At 39.8% G+C, this 17484-nt stretch overlaps 1 protein-coding gene across 1 annotated transcript in view; it reads right to left on the bottom strand.

Annotated features, from left to right (window-relative positions):
• The window catches only part of tbcd (tubulin folding cofactor D), a 240637-nt gene that overhangs the window by 58145 nt on the left and 165008 nt on the right, over window positions 1-17484 (bottom strand). The window contains exons 22-29 of the mRNA XM_080209036.1: window positions 14572-14594; window positions 13164-13195; window positions 11825-11887; window positions 10733-10809; window positions 8731-8818; window positions 6525-6643; window positions 4076-4167; window positions 2703-2843 (exon numbers count right to left, since the gene is read on the bottom strand). Of these exons, the coding sequence (XP_080065162.1) occupies window positions 2703-2843; window positions 4076-4167; window positions 6525-6643; window positions 8731-8818; window positions 10733-10809; window positions 11825-11887; window positions 13164-13195; window positions 14572-14594 (635 nt within the window). The remainder of the gene's footprint in view (window positions 1-2702; window positions 2844-4075; window positions 4168-6524; window positions 6644-8730; window positions 8819-10732; window positions 10810-11824; window positions 11888-13163; window positions 13196-14571; window positions 14595-17484) is intronic.

Here is a 17484-nt window from a genome sequence, read left to right on the forward strand (position 1 = left end):
TGTAAAATCCTGGCACACAATAGTTTTGACACAGAAAATGCTAATATGGAATTTCTGAATTTTTTACTTTTACATTATTTTCACAGACATCCACGCAATGTGATCATCTTGTCTGGGCTGGCACTGCATCAATTTAACATTTTGGAGGGTATACTAACATGTACATCACAATGCACAATGAAACCAAAAATTATTGGTTCAAGTCTAAAATGTTAGAGTTATGCTGGTGGTTTAATGTGATATGTGATGATGTCTTCTTGTCATATTTACATAATCTCTGTTCATCTATACGTGGTGCAGTGTGCATCCACAGCCAGAAATATTCTGCACATGCCTGCAAATGTGCAGTGGCAACAGCAACTTGCATTTAAGTATCACTTTCAACATAGTAAATGCCCTCATTTTTAAATGGGAGTAGAAAACCTAGCATACGCAGTAGATAATGGCACAGAATGTTCACAGTAGTGGGGGACTCCAGAACTAGAGGGTCATAGTTTGAGGATAAGGGGCAAATCTTTTAGAATTGAAGTGAGGAGAAATTTCTTCACCCAAAGAGTGGTGAATGTGTGGAATTCACCACCAGAGAATGAAGTTGAGGCCATAATGTCTGATTTCAAGAAAAAAAATCAGATATCGCTCTTGAGGCTAAAGGGGTTGAAGGATATGGGAGGAAGGGGGTATCAGGATCCAAAAGAGAAAATGCTGGAAAATCTCAGCAAGTCTGGCAACATCTCTAAGGAGGGTTGAGTCCAGATAACCCTTTGTCAAAGCTAAAAGGCATAGAAAGTTGTAGAACAGAATATTGCATTTTATGATCAGCCATGAACCTGGGTTCAAATCTGGCCTCAGGTGACGTGGAGTTTGCATGTTCTCCTCATGTCTGCATGGGTTTCGTCCAGGTGCTTTGGTTTCCTCCCACAATCCAAAAATGTGCACATTAGGTTGATTGGTCATAGTTAAATTGCCCCTGAGTGACAGAGGGCCTAGCAGGGTAAATAAGTGGGGTTATGAAGATAGGACCTGGGTGGGATTGTGGTCAGTGCAAATCCAATGGGCTGAACGGCCTCCTTCTGCACTGTAGTATTCTATGATTCTATGACTCTGAGTTTGCAAAGCTAATCTGCAAAGGTCTTCACTACTTACGATCTAGACATGAGAAAGGCATGCTCACAAAGAAATGATCTGCTACACACCAGCAAAAAAAAAATCCTTTGTACAAAATCTATTTTAAATAGGGATGATGTAAAAAAGGATTCCAGTTGTAACCCAAAATCCTGCAATCTTGCAAATGTAATTCTTGGAAATTCTTCAAAGGGATTTCAACTTTTTGACAAGGCCTGGATTGAATGTAAACTGTGGGAGTGTTTTTAAGTGGAATACATTCTGGTCTTTTTGCTGTCATCAGCATCCTTTGGAGCAGTCCTCCATGATATCCATCAAGTTTATTCAAGTGTACTCTTTCTGGGAAAAGGCTGCAAGTTTTCTGCAGGAGCACTGTATGAAGTTGTCTGAAGTATCAACGTTATCCAAGACAAGAGAGCGCAAAATATAACTAATTCCATAAATGACACAGGATTCATTAATACCAAATGGCAGCTATTTGACAGAATGGAAATTCAGCTTAGTTCCTGATGGTTGCTTATTCAATCTGAAAATGAGTCCTGTGTTAGAAAATGGCTGGATAGTTTCTAGCTATAGAAATAATGTTTCATTAGATTGCAGAAAGAAAACAAAAGCTGCATGTAAAGTTTAACTTGACAGTAAAATTGTATTAAAAACATATTAACAAAGCTCAGTTACCAATTGATAATACTTGTTCTTTTCGCCTATCTCTTCGACAGGTTTGAATTGTAGGAGAAACTCATGTATTAATGTGTTGTATTTGTTAATATGAAAGAACTTTTGGGACAGAAATTTTTGCTTCAAAATGAGGGTACGCACGGAGGTGGGTGTGCATGAAAATTAGTGCCATCAGCCAGTGTGTTGATTTGATATTCCCATTCTGCTGGCGAGATAAGAGTCAGGTTTATTTCAGTATTCAAATTTACCCATCGACCGTGGTGAGATTCGAACTGGGAATCCCAGAGCATTGCCACAGTTTGTGCATTACTAGTGATGTATATCATGAGGTCACGGGAGATTTATTTCAGAATTCAAACTTAACCATCGACTGTGCTGAGATTTGAAACCGCAACCCCAGAGCATTGTCATGGTTTGTGGATTACTACTTCAGTGATCAATACCACTGGGCCACAGAAAGTTTATTTTATGAAGTTCAAATCTGACCATTGACCGTGATGGGATTTGAACCTGGAACCCCAGAGAATTACTCGAGGTTTGTGGTTTACCAGTTCACTGACCTACACCACCAGGCTACAGGAGGACCCAGCAAACTACTTGACTCTGACTGATGGCCAAATTTGTTTGTTAATAAGCTTGATATCAGCTCATCAAGGTCCAGTTTGAATTTTTTTGTGGAGTTGAATGGGTTACATGATGGTTCACGAACAGCCCAAGTTTCATCAATTGGTATATTTATTATCTACAGATATATTTCCTTTGAAATGATTTGAGAGATCTTAAAGTGAGATCAGATACTAGGTATATGTGCAGGATGATGTAACACACCAAACTATGTATGTTTCTGTTCAAAAGTATGCTAATAAGCAGGAATGGATAATGTTACAAAATCTTATACATACCATGCTCCAATATCTCCTCGACTGTCTGTGGTGTAGTCATTCAAACAATCTAAAAGGCTATTATAGATCTGGGACACATTGCTTCGGCAGATGACCTGATCATGCGGCCCATCTTCATTCACCCCCACTGTCTTACAGACTCTAGATCAAAATATTTGGGGGAAAGTAGATCAGACAACATAACAACTAAAAATTCGAACAATAAGTTGCATTTTGTTCAGACACTAAAGAACACTATCCTTTTGCAATTTTTAAATTTTGTTTCTTCCTCCATTTATTAGTCCCCCAGCCCATTTTTCACTCAGGACCAGTGTAACCAGATCAAAATGCTGCTTTGAGTTGGCCAGCAAAATTGCAATAGCTTCAGGCTAGACCTAACGCTTCCTCTTTTTTCTCTTCCCCATAGATAAGTAGCAATGCAAATCAACCCTCCTACTAGCTTTGTGCACTGAAATGGGAATAGTATTTTTAGAAACTGAGCTAGAATAGTTTTTGCACTTTGAAAAGTGATTAAGCATTGCTTTTTCCAGAATTATCACACAAAAACTAACGAACTGATCATTTCTAATGAAAGAGCCATGCCCACTTAGTTTGCACTGTTTAATGAAAACAGTATTAGATTTATTGTGGTAACACAGAGAGTAACAAAAGCATTTACAAAGTATTGAAGAATACGTTTTTCAGTTAACCAATTTCATTAAGCTGCCAGTGATCTTTTCAAATGATCATGCTTCCAAAATTAAACTGGGCCTCCAATCTCCAACAGGGGAAGCACGGTAGCACAGTGGTCACAGTACCAGGGACCTGGGTTCGGTTCCCACCTTGGGTCACTGTGCATGTGGAGTTTGCACGTTCTCCCTGTGTCTGCATGGGTTTCCTCCGGGTGCTCCAGTTTCCTCCCACAGTCTAAAGAACGTGCTGGTTAGAAGTGTTGACCTGAACAGCTGCCACACTATGGCAACCAGGGGAATTTCACGGTAACTTCATTGCAGTGTTAATGTAAGCCTTACTTGTGACTAATACATAAACTATATCTTATCAAAATTTGCACTACCATAATAAGTAATTTAAGTACCCGCCTCAGCAGTCAGCATGTGGGAAGAGATTGTAATGTAGTATATCAAAATAGGAAATGTTGAAAATGCTCAACAAATCTGACAGCATCAAGGAGAGAGAGTGACAGAAAGTATGTTAAAGTTTCAGGTCAATGGCTCTTGGTCAGAAATATCCATTTCTCTCTCTCCATTGCTACTGCCAAACCAGCTGAGTACTTCCAGCATTTTCTATTTTTATTTCAGATTTCTGGCATCTGCAGTAACTTGCTGGTGTTGTAATTTGGTACGTTAATCTGAGTAAATTTCAATAATTCATACTGAGCAATGGCTTTCAGTGCATCCCTTCTGGCTTCTGCAAAGGTGGTATCTTTCACTGTCATCCACGTGACTCTCTGTAATCCTTCTAATACCTGCAAAAAGCCAAAGTACAAATGTGGATACATACACAGCAATTTAAATATAGTATCACAGTAAAATCAAAATAAATGTTCATCTTAATTTTTAAAACTATATAACAGATCAAAGAGATGGACTAAACAGACAAATTTTGTTTAAAAACAGGGCACTTCACTCTTACTGACTAGTATAATTAAGCAACAGAGGTGGCATGGTGGCACAGTGGTTAGCACTAACTGCCTTACAATGCCAGTGACCCGGGTTCAATTCTGGCCTCAGATCAGTGTGTGTGTGGAGTTTGCACTTTCTCCCCGTGACTGGGCGGGTTTCTTCCAGGTGCTCCGGTTTCCTCCCACAGACCAAAGATGTGTAGGTTAAGTTGATTGGCCATGCTAAATTGACCCTAGCGTCAGGGGGATTAGCAGAGTATATATGTGTGGTTTCGGGGATAGGGCTTAGGTGAGATTGTGGTCAGTGCAGATTCAATGGGCCAAATGGCCTCCTTCTGCACTGTAGGGATTCTATGAGAAGCACACTCCTGCTAACCAGCAATGCGACTTAAATTACTTTCACAATTCAACATTACAATCTATTACATGCATGCACAATATTATCAGGCAAATATTATCAGTGAAATATTAATATTCACTTTAGTGAAACTAGTACTACTCATGTCGTTACAACACTGATATTTTCTAAATTTAAGAATGCTTGCTTTCCAATTTTATTGAAACGTGCAGACTGAAAATTTTTAGGGTTTAAAAAATTGTGACAGAATTTGGAGAAAAACTTTGGAAGAGAGTTGGATAACAACTGGCAAAACTTGGACTTAGGCAGAGGCAGATGACTTTCAAGGATCGACCTGGAGTGCAAACCTACAATTAATATGCATGTAAGTCAGGTTATCCAGTACCCTGGGTCCATCCATTCATTTTGCTTAGGAGTGTTTTCTGATATTCACAACCTGAAAGAAAAATATGCTCCATTTTCGTGAGGCTGGTTTCTCTTCATATACACACATAACAAAAGGAGCATGGAAAGATAGATCCAACTGCATCACACCAGAAGTGACAGAGCAATCAGAAGGAAAAAAATCATTGGTAGCAGTGTACTGCCCATATTAAGTTTGATGGGGTGGAGTTGAGGGAGAAATGCCCCAATGGTGGATTATATTAGTGGAGAAAACTGGGATAGTTGGCCGTATTGAATGCTTCAGGCAGGTCAAAGAGTATGAACAGAGGTTAGGGAAGCAATGACACAGTTGCAAAGAATCTTTGTGATTTTGACCATGAAGTGGTCACTGTGGAGGAAATGAGAAGCCGTGTGAGAAACATGGCATGCAAGAAACATAGTTGCGTGGCTATGTCTGGTTTCATGCTTTAGAGGTAGACAGAATATTGTGGATTTCAAAGAAAGGTTGAATAGGACAAAGTTACCACAATCTTTTAAGAAGTTACAAATCTACAATTCATCTTATAACTCAAAAATTATCAGGTGTCTGACAGAGCTGGAATGTTTCCCCTCATCAACAGAGCAGGGCAAATTTCTTTCCAGCTTTGGCAACAGCAGATCAAATCAGGTCCTCATCTTCCAAGTAACAGCAATACCGTCAGCCTATATTTCATGCATCACCCACCTAGGAGGAAATGCTCAACTCCTAAAAATTACTGGATCTGCAAGTCTGTTTCCTAACTGATAAAAATTAAACTTGTTCTCCAAGCCCAGAAACGACAAACAGCTTGAAGTTTGTCTCTATTACTGTAATTTCTCCAGTAGTTAATTTCAGGGGTATATTATTTTAGGAATCTTTTAAAGCAACTTTTAAAAAAAAATTAGCTATCTTTGTCTTTTCACTAAATAAATTTTCTATTCTAGCAAATAAATTCTTAGAAGGTAAAACCAGTCACAGGACAGAATCACAGTGACAACGTACGCTCAATACCAAAATGTAATATTTCCCAAACCAACATGGGTGGTACGGTAGCACAGTGGTTAGCACTGCTGCTTCACAGCTCCAGGGACCTAGGTTCAATTCCCGGCTTGGGTCACTGTTTGTGTGGAGTTTGCACATTCTCCTCGTGTCTGCTTGGGTTTTCTCCGGGTGCTCTGGTTTCCTCCAACAGTCCAAAGACATGCCGGTTAGGTTGACTGGCCATGCTAAATTGACCGTAGATGCATAGATTAGAGGATTAGTGGGTAAAATATGTACCAGTATGGGGGTAGGGCCTGGGTGGGATTGTGGTCGGTGCAGACTCGATTGGCCAGAATGGCCTCTTTCTGTACTGTAGGGTTTCTATGATTTCTATGTATGACTTATATTTTGTAAAATGTTTTAGTAATTATGTTACCATATAAAGATTTTTAATCATACCTGATGGAGTTTGCCGTTGAGCATGAATTTAGGAAGTGCACCCAATGCTAAAGAATAGCCACAACGCGTCATTTCTTCAGAACGTTGAAGCTCTGAAATGTACTTGTCCACTAGTTTATCTGAAGAAAAAAAATGAGGAAAAGAAACAAGATTTTAAAAGACATTCCATTTTATTTTCTCAGTCACTAATGAATTTAATAAAAACGTTGTTGTGTGCCTCTCAAAAGCATACTCCAAGGCCTATCATTATTTGTATTCGGACCTAATTCTCAGAGTAAAAATTATGTCAAGAATCAGAATGTCCATTGGGACAGCGACGGCGAAGAGGAAATTTAACAGATGTTTTAAGACTTACAAAGGCATTTTACAGGTTGTAAAAGAGAAAAGCTATTTGTCCTGCTCAGGGAGACAGCACTTTGGAATTATCAATTTAAAACTGTTACAAAGCGAGGAGAGAGATGAGAGAAATATCTTTATGTAGAAAGTTATTGGTAAAACTCTGTTTTCCGAAAGAAAAACTGAAGTCAAGAGAATTGTATCTTTGAAAGAAAACGTGGATAAATACTTATTTCAGGAGATGATTCAGGGCTAGAGAGAGAGCTCTGAGGTTAATTTTGCATTGCTCTAGCAAAGCGCCAACAGAAGCTGCTCTGTATCACAAACATGTTGGGCTCTGTGACTCATGAGGTGTTAGTGGGCCAGTAAAAACAGTCCTTATTTTTAAAAAAAGTGCACTTCTCGGGTCGAGGCTGGCCCGGACACATCTGGGAGGCCAGTGATCAGGAGTTGGGTTGTGGTCACAAGACCAGCAATGATTGGGAGGGGGAGTTCGCTGTGCTGGACAGTGATTGGGAGGCCAGCAGTGTGGGGCCAGTGCGCATGCGCCGATCTTGGCACTAACAGATCAGCGAATGCACAGTGGTCCGCTCAGCGCTATGCTGCCAGGCTCTCCAGTGGGAAAAAACTCTGCCCACAGATTGTAAGCAAAATTTACACTGGTGCACTTTGCAGCACACAGTGTGTGGGAGATTCATTTTGAAAATCCCGCTGAAAAAAAACAGCTTTTACATGAATTCAACACTTGAGAATTTTTTTGGGAGAATTGCACCAATTGTGCCCCACCCAACCATGAAAGACGTGATCCCGCATCATTCAGTGTCTGCCGTCGGACACAACATTTGAACAGCTAGTCAATTAGCAACCAGTGTCCAGGCTCACTGTGCAAGGAAGGATGGCAGGCAGTGTCTTCAGAATAGAGGTGCAAAAAGGGCATGTTGGCAGTCACACCATCAAAGTGGGATTTGCTGCTATGGGAATGAGAAAGAGAGGGTGCCTCCAGGCTTTTCTTCAGGACATTTTAAGAACTAAAAATTAAGAGGTCACAGCTGCTTGCCCATCGTCTGGAGAGGAACTTTCTTCAGATGCGTGGTACCTAACTGCCAACTAGAAAATGTGAGTTAGTGTCTGCACAGAAGCCTTAATACAGTCTTAATTGGCTACTTGTCACTTGCGGGAGGTAGCTGTCATCTCGTTAGCTGTCACTGCACACACACACATATACACACACACACACACACACACACGCACGTATACACACACACAAAACCACAAAAATGGCCCAGAGATAGTTTTCACCCTGTCCACCCATTCTCCCACATCCACAGATTAAAAATTTGGTCCATAGTCACAGCAAGGTGATCAGGCAAAGCAGAACATTCACACTCTTTAAGGAGCAGTTATTTACTGTAGCCAATCCACCTAACATGCACGGCTTTGGGCTGTGGAAGGAAACCGGAGCACATGCAAACTTCACACAGAAGAACACCCGAGGCTGGAATTTAACCTAGGTCCTTGGAGCGGTGAGGCTAATCACTGTGCTAGCATGCTGTCCCTAACTTAGAAATTCATCTCAAAAGAGCAAAATATACCTAATTTTACTTTAAAAATCAGTTGATTTTTGGAACGAATGTTAACATAATTTTGGTGGAAGTTTCTATGCATTGTTCATTTAGTTATTTGAGTCTAACTAATATGAAGTGTATAACATTTTATATAACAGAAAATAACAGATATAAATTGATAATAATTGTGATGTCAAATTAACATGGATCGAGTAAAGCGGATTGGAATGTAAGAAAAAATACAAAATATCAGGAGTGAAATCCACTTCTGGATTGTAGACAACCAAAATGAATGAATTCCTTACTCTGTATTTCAGGATCGGCGGTTCCCTGGGCAGTTTGATAATACTGATTGCACAACGCAGTCAGTGCTGATATAACAGCTTCCTGAAACTGAAAACATGTGGGTTACTATTATTGCCCAGCAATTATATTTGAGTAATTTTTACAGATCGAGTAATAAACATGCTGTTTCTACGCTGTTAAAATTAGGGACGGTAGTGGGGAAACAAAATAATGCCTGAAACATGTACATAATATGTTTTGTATCAACTTTGATGTTTCATATTATATAAACCAAAATTGGATATTTTAAGACTTAACTTTCCACTTCTCAAATTTGTAACATATCAATCAGTTGCGTATCCAACTTCTACAGTGTTGTATATACAGTGTAGTATATACAGTGTAATATGTGCTCGACAGACTGGAGGGGGTGATTGTGGACAAGTCCCCAGGACCGGATGGAATGCATCCGAGGGTTCTGAAAGAAATGGCGGAGGTGATAGTGGATGCCTTGGTGGTTATTTTCCAGACGTCGCTGGATTCCGGGGAAGTGCCGGAAGATTGGAAAATGGCTAATGTTACGCCATTGTTTAAGAAGGGTGCCAGGCAAAAGGCAGGGAATTATAGGCCGGTTAGTTTAACGTCTGTTGTAGGTAAAATGTTAGAATCCATCATCAAGGAGGAAATAGCGAGGCATCTTGAGGGGAATTGCTTGATAGAGCAGACGCAGCACGGTTTCGTTAAGGGGAAGTCGTGTCTGACAAATTTACTGGAGTTCTATGAGGATGTGTCTAGGGCGGTGGATAGAGGATAGAGGATGTGGTCTTTCTTGATTTTCAGAAGGTGTTTGACAAGGTACCTCACAAGAGGTTATTGCAGAAGGTCAGGGGACATGGAGTTGGGGGTAGGGTGTTAGCATGGATAGAGGACTAGTTGTCAAATAGGAGGCGGAGAGTGGGGGTCAATGGGTGCTATTCAGATTGGCGGTTGGTGACTAGTGGAGTGCCTCAGGGGTCGGTGCTGGGGCCTCAGCTATTTACCATTTATATAGATGATCTGGAGGAGAGAACCGAGTGTATGGTGTCGAAATTTGCTGATGACACCAAGATTGGTGGAAGGGCAAATTGCAGAGAGGGTGTGGAGAGTCTACAGAAGGATCTAGATAGGCTGGGCGAATGAGCCAGGAACTGGCAAATGGAATTTAATGTTGGCAAGTGCGAGGTGGTCCACTTTGGTAGGAATAATGGTAGGAAGGACTATTACTTACGTGGTGAAAAACTGCAGCAGGCGACGGTGCAGAGGGATCTCGGGGTCCTTGTGCATGAGTCGCAAAAACCCAGCTTGCAGGTGCAGCAGGTGGTCAGGAAGGCGAATGGGATGCTGGCCTTCATAGCGAGGGGGATTGAATATAAAAGTAGGGAGGTCTTGCTGCGGCTGTATAGGGCATTGGTGAGGCCGCAGCTGGAGTACTATGTGCAGTTTTGGGCGCCGTACTTACGCAAGGATATTTTGGCCTTGGAGGGAGTGCAGAGGAGGTTTACTAGGCTGATGCCGGAGTTATGGGGGTTGAGCTATGAGGAGAGGCTGAATAAACTAGGCTTGTACTCGTTAGAGTTTAGAAGAATGAGGGGAGATCTCATTGAGACGTATAAGATGATCTTCCCACTCAGAAAGGATAGTAGGACTAGGGGGCACAGCCTCAAGATAAAGGGGGGGCGGTTTAGAACGGAGTTGAGGAAGAACTTCTTCACTCAAAGGGTGGTGAATCTCTGGAATTCTCTGCCCGTTGAAGTGGTGGAGGCTACCTCGCTAAATATTTTTAAGACGCGGGTTGATGGGTTTTTGATAAGAGAGGGGATTAAGGGTTATGGGGAGAGGGCGGCAATGTGGAACTGAGCCACGACAGATCAGCCATGATCTTATTGAATGGCGGGGCAGGCTCGAAGGGCCAGATGGCCTACTCCTGCTCCTATTTCTTATGTTCTTATATACATAAAATAAGAGTACAATAAGATGCAATACCTTGGTTTTCTGTTTTGCAGTACTTGTAAAGTGATGGATGCTTTTCAGACTATCATCAATAAGCCACTGCCATTCATCTAATAGAAATAAATATTTTTTCAACAACCAACCATCTTAAGGGGAGCAAAATGCTGCATAAAAAGTACTATAGTTATCAAGATTTCCTGTCCCTTAACTGTGCCAGCAACTATCAATATTTTGCAAGTTGCAACTTCATTAATGCAGCAAATGCATACAACACAAGACAAGCTCAAATTGTATACAGTGGACAAAACATTTTATTCCGAGAGATGAATAATCATCTAAGCTGAAGAAACTGGCAGTGTTTGGGTGCGGTAAACAATTATTTATTGCAAAAATCATCAAAGAACTAAAAAGCAAATTTAATTCCTTCTTTAACATTGATTTTGATTTTCATATATTTCGGTTTTAAAATTTTTTCAAGAATTTAAAATGCTTATTGCTACAAGTAAAAACGTAACTAAAGCTCAAGATTCAAATTGTCTTCTTCCTTGCAATATTAAGAAAATAAGTCCCAAATAGGATTACATTTGTCGCAACTTCCTGTCAATATTACCAAAACGAAAGAAATGAACTTACCAAGTATGTTATTGCATCAATGCTGGATATGCATTCAATAGAAATGAAACATCTCAAAGCCCTACATTAAAAAGTGACATCTCCAATTTATTCTGAATAACTGCTGCTTTGTTATGTTCTTTTTCAGATGAATTTGATTCCAACAACTGGAGAGACAGCCTCAAAGAGTGTGAATGGAAGTCAGCATGGCCCACAAAGTATTTTTTTTAATTCCTTCTCCTATTCTTCCATACTTCTTGTTTTTCCACTTGTACATCATTGCTGAACTCAGTCAACCAACCAGGTCATTGAAACAGAGAAGTCGAGATCAGCAACATATCATGCAGTTCCAGTGAATTATCTTTGATCCTCTAAGTATACGACATTAATCTGTACACATGAAATTAGATTCTGGCAGTTTTTACATTTTGCATTCACTACTGACCTCCTCTCTAACAGCAATACTGTACAACTGGAAGTTTCAAATCATACAATTTGAAAACAAAAACTTACCAATTATGGGGTCATTCTTCAAAGGCAGTTTTGACAGTGACATTTTTTCTATGAAACAGCAAACTGTCAAAAATTGGGAAAAATAATTTCTGTAGTTAATGAGAAATTCATAAATGATGTATTTTCCTATCTACTGATTGACATTTAATTATGAATAAATGGTGTATTTCACCAATCAAAGCAATACAATATTCAGTTTTTATTTTGAAATAAACAAGAAATTTTTGATTATCCTCAACATACAGATCAGAATGTACAAAAGAAGAAAGAGTTTATGCTGCCTGATACATCCAGTTATGATGCCGCCCATATTCACCATGAATCCCAACTCCAAATAAGTCACAGAATCTTCAGGATGAGGTCAAATAAACAAAAAAAGCCGTCGTACAACTTGAAAAAAAAAATCTGGGATCAACATCAGTTGCAGCAGTAGCAGAAATTAAAAGTTATCTTATTTTGCTCGAGAAGGTGGTGGTGAACTACCTTCTTGAGCCGTATGGTCCACGTAGTGCCCAAACACCCACAGTGCTTATAGGAAATAAGTTCCAGTGATAGTAAATGTATGATGATAAAGTTGCAAGTCAGATGGTGGTGCCCCTATGTATCTGCTGCTTTTGTTCTTCTAGGGTGGTATAGGTTGCAGGTTTGGGTGGTGTTCTCCAAGTAGCCTTGGTGAATTGCTGCAGTGCATCTTGTAGGTAGTACACACTGCAGTTACTGGGGGGAGCTTTTCCATCCCTCCTGCCACAGGAACTGAAGTGGACGGGGATGGGGGCAGACCATGCAAAGATCCTTTGACCTCAGGCAGGATTTTCCAGTTTTGGGGTAAGCATGGCCTGAAAATCCAGCCTATTGTGATTTAATGGTGGAGGAAGTAAATTTGAAAGTGGATGATGAGGGTGACAATCAAGCAGCCTGCTTTGTCCTGGATAATGTCAGCTTCTGGTGTGTTGTTTGAGCTGCACTCGTCCAGACAAATGGAGAGTATTCCATTACACTCCTGACTTCTGCAATATAAATGCAATTACTATTCACAGAGAGACCTGAGGCACAGGATATGTGATGGGAGCAAGATATTAGAATAGCTGACTCACTTTCTCAATGGTCAGATGGCAGAGGTATACATTAATGGAATAAAATTATTGCATTTACAATTACTAATTGATCAACTATCCAATTATTATAAACAAGAAAGCTCTATTTAGATATATGAAAATTAACTGATAGCTTATACGTTACAGAGCAAATAACTGAATGTGAATTGTTGGTTAGGATACATTTTTGAGATTTTGATGATAAACATATGAAGATATGTAAGGGGATAACTTTTACAGCTTACCCGCTGGTCTCATAAATGCTCCACCAAACCCTCTACAAAAAGCAAATAAAAGATCATTCAGTTTTTAAAATCAAGTCACATGATATAATGGTTTACCATTTTATATTCTCAGCTGATCTTGTTGCTCCAGATGCTAACACAACCTGTTGATTTCCATTGTCTAGACATATCCGTTGACACAGACCTATGGTCTGCTCCTAACAATTGAGCTGCAATTGATCTTAACACTGATTTTTATCTGCAGGTGTGGCACAGTTCTACTGACATATAGCATGACATATTTCACAATGTGCCCATCAAGTCTGGGTTCTACATGCAGAATTACCTGGACAAGCAACTCTGAACTATGAGTTAATTAAACCTACATGTGACATTATTCTTTTTGAAGTTGGCCTGAATAAAGCTGCTGTCTGCCAGGGTGAAGCAATACAACCTTTCAATATGTCTATCAATCAAAGTGATGTGCCAGGAATGACAGTGACGACATGACTGAAACAAATTGCAGAGATATCTCATTTACCCACAAGTAGGGGGACAGGGTAATTGAATCTTAACCCTTTGTCATGAAAACGCTACAGACAGCTGGCATATTTATTCTTTCCAATAGCGATGCACCTGAAATAAGCTATTAATTCAGGTTAAATTGGTACAAATAAAAACTAAAGTTTAGGGCTTTTAGTGCAGCACAGCATCATAGAATCCCTACAGAGCAAAAGGAGGCCATTCAGCCTCACCAACCACAATCCAACCCAGGCCCGATCCCCATAGCCCCATACATTTACCCTAACTAGTCCCCCTGACACTAAGGGTCAATTTAGCATGGCCAATCCACCTAACCCACACATCTTTGGACTGTGGGAGGAAACCGGAGCACCCGGAAGAAACCCACGCAAGACACAGGAAGAATGTGCAAACTCCACACAGACCTAAGCCAGGAATCGAACCTGGGTCCTTGGCGCAGTGAGGCAGCAGTGCTAACCACTGTGCCACCTGAGGTATCACCATAGGTGTGCCATAGCTGCCACTGGAATGAAACAATAGAGACAGGAACACTGGTATAGAAAATTAGCATGAGGGAGGTAAATGTGAGGTAGTTTAGGGTTGGAATTTATGGGCATAAAACTGCATATAGTGTGGTAAAAAAGATTGGTTAACTGCAGCACAAATCGCCACATGAAACTATTGTCTTTAATGAAAAATCTGACTAGTATGAACAAATACAGTTTGCATTAAAGTAAGAGTAAAGTTAAGTTAAAGTTTATTAGTCACAAATTGGCTTACGTTCACATTGCAATGAAGTTACATTAAAATTAAAAGTTACATTAAAATAATGCTAATAATTACAATTGCCTTAACAATTAAACAAGTCTGAATGAATGCTGAGAAGTTTTAAAAACAACATGCTTACCTGTATAATTGACAATTATAAAGCTGAAAGAAATAACTGCCATTAGACATATACAAATAGCACCCATGTGCACATTCGTATTACAACTAAAGAACAGATTGGTCAGTTTAATGTTAGCGTACATTTGGTTAAAAATAATTGTTTGACATACCAATTCTAATCTATAAAGCAATCAAATAAAACGGCCCTCCCAAATGAATTGCAGTGTTTGCTTATTATCATGTAAATAGTAATGAGCAAGAGGATATGCATATAGTGGATGCTACTTACTGAACTAAAAAGAAACAAGGAAGACTTTCTTAAGAGATCAACTTGGTGGAGTTTTCCCTATGTGAACGCAAGCAGCATTTCCAACTACAGCAACCTCATGAATCGTTTACAGTCACACATGTTTAGCAACATAGGTCTCTCTCTTATGTATTCGAGGATGACCTGCTTTCACGCTAAAAGTTTTCAGGTGTCTGAAGAGTCCAAAGAGCTCTTTCCTGATGTTCCAGATTTCGAGCTCAATGTTTAGGGGTGGAAGACGCCTGTTCACGAGATCTTTTAACGTGGAGTGGTTGTTGCACACCACATAGGCTTGACATAGCAAGACCTAGATCTCGTGGCAAAGGGCTACAAGGTGACTACAGACCAGGCTCCAGTGTATGGGTCTAGGACATACAAGCATAAATACTCCTACAGTTCTCCATTCTCCTTCCCAAAGAAGCACTTCCCCTGGGGATTCAAAATGTCAGTGGCACTTATTCTTCTTGCTAAATTCTCACTCTTTAGACCCTGCTCTCCTCACTGAAGTCCTGCTGATGAGCATTAGTGCTGGTCAGTATTGTTACTGCTAGTGAGGAGAGCGGGGCATAAAGAGCAATATGGATGATGCAAAAATAAGTGAGACCTGAGAGTTTCATTGCCAAATTCACTGAAATCAACATAATCATTATTTTAATTGGTACCTAATAAAACCAAATTCTAAAACAGTTTCTAACTAAATTAGTCCCAACTAATGTCTTTCCTAAAGGCTTATTGCAGAAACGCTGCACCATACAGTGATAGTAGGCCTGCACCTGCAATTCCTTATAGACGGTTCCTGATTTCAATCATTCTATCATGAATACTTGTGACGTGAATATCAGTAACTTTCCCACAAAAGGGAGACAAAAACTCTTTCCAACCAACATCTTCACTTTAAAAAGGCACCTTCACTTGATGTAGATGAACTAGGATAACCCTGCCTACCAAAAGCATTCTTCTCCTTTTATAGAATGTAAAAAAAAGAAGAAAGGTCATTGAATCTTATACAGTTGGCAGGCCGCAAATAAATACCCAGAAGCACATGGAATAACAAGCCAGCTAAGAACCACATGCAGAGGACAAGATAGATTGCAGTTGGCCCCTGGCTGTAGTTATCAATATAGCCATTCTCAAATGGAGGCACACCTTGCATTTCATTATTTTAAGATTCTTTAAAAAAAAGCACAGTTGGAAAGAAACACCACATAATCAACAACGCCAGAGTTTCAAATTACAATGATAGTTACTTAAGTAGGAAACAAAATTATTATTCAGAAACACCTGGCATATGCAATTAAGATTTGAACACTGGTCAGGTTTTATAGGGCTGCACTTGCCAATTTACATCATCATTCCATGTATGAGGAGCATTTGAGGACTCTGAGACTGTACTCGGTGGAGTTTAGAAAGATATGGGGAGATCTCACTGAAACTTACAGAACACTGAAAAGCCTAGACAGAGTGGATATGGGGAAGATGTTTCCATTAGTAGGAGAGACAAGGATCCGAGGGCACAGCCTCAGAGTAAAGGGACGACCATTTAGAACCAAGATGAGGAGGAATTTCTTTAACCAGAGGGTAGCAAATCAATGGAATTCATTACCATGGAAGGTTGTGGAAGCCAGGTCATTGAGTGCATTTAAGATAGATAGGTTCTTGATTGGTAAGGAGATCAAAGGTTACAGGGAAAAGGCGGAAGAATGGAGTTGAGAAACCTATCAGTCATGATTGACGAGTGGAGCAGACTTGATGGGCTGAATGGTCTAATTCTGTTCCTATATCTTATGGTCTAACAGATGGAATGGACAGTTCACCTATGTCACTCTATAAATGACCAGCTTGGAGGTCTATGAGAGCACATCAAGATGACTCTGTTTCTGTGAAGGCTCATTGTTAAAAAGCTACAAACTTGCTAACGCTTCTTGACAGTTGTGGCAAAAACACCTAAAAAATGATTGTTTAAGACACGATTTACAAACATGTGTATGCTTGCATGAACCCAAGAACATTAAGATAATTCCAACTTGATCTGTTTTGCTCATTGGTTTTCTGCACTACTTTGACTTTTGACTGTTCAAATCACACAAAAAAATTACTTGCTGACAATGTTGCTGGATGAAATTAGAAAGTGTAGATGTACAAAGGGACCTGGGTGTCCTTGTCCATAGGTCACTGAAGGCTAGTACAAAAATTAGGACATTGCATACACATTTGGTACACGTAATTAATTCAGCCCTCATCTGAAAAGACTTTTATTGGATTGAAGGTGTCAATTAATATTTTAAATGTATCAATGAAATACAGTTGTTAATGATTCACTTGTCTAAATGATATTTAACTGTAATGACAGTTACCCAATATTCAGACATTGCTTTGGAGTTGGTAGAATGTTTCTAAAATTATATAAAGTTTGACTTAGTTATGTCTACTTTATATAAACTGAATTCAAACATAGTTCCATTACACGATCAACACTGTCTTCAAGAACAACGCCAGTGTATCCATCTCAGTGACAAATTGATGCAAAATGCAATTAATCTCAATTAGCTCACATCCATTTCACCTAAACCTAGATAGGCTTTTGTTAATCTAAGAGAAAAAGCATGCCTTCATTCACAGTGGTCG

The sequence above is a fragment of the Carcharhinus amblyrhynchos genome, chromosome 21, assembly GCF_965287045.1.
Source record: "Carcharhinus amblyrhynchos chromosome 21, sCarAmb.v2.hapA, whole genome shotgun sequence".
NCBI classification, from domain to species: Eukaryota; Metazoa; Chordata; class Chondrichthyes; order Carcharhiniformes; family Carcharhinidae; genus Carcharhinus; species Carcharhinus amblyrhynchos.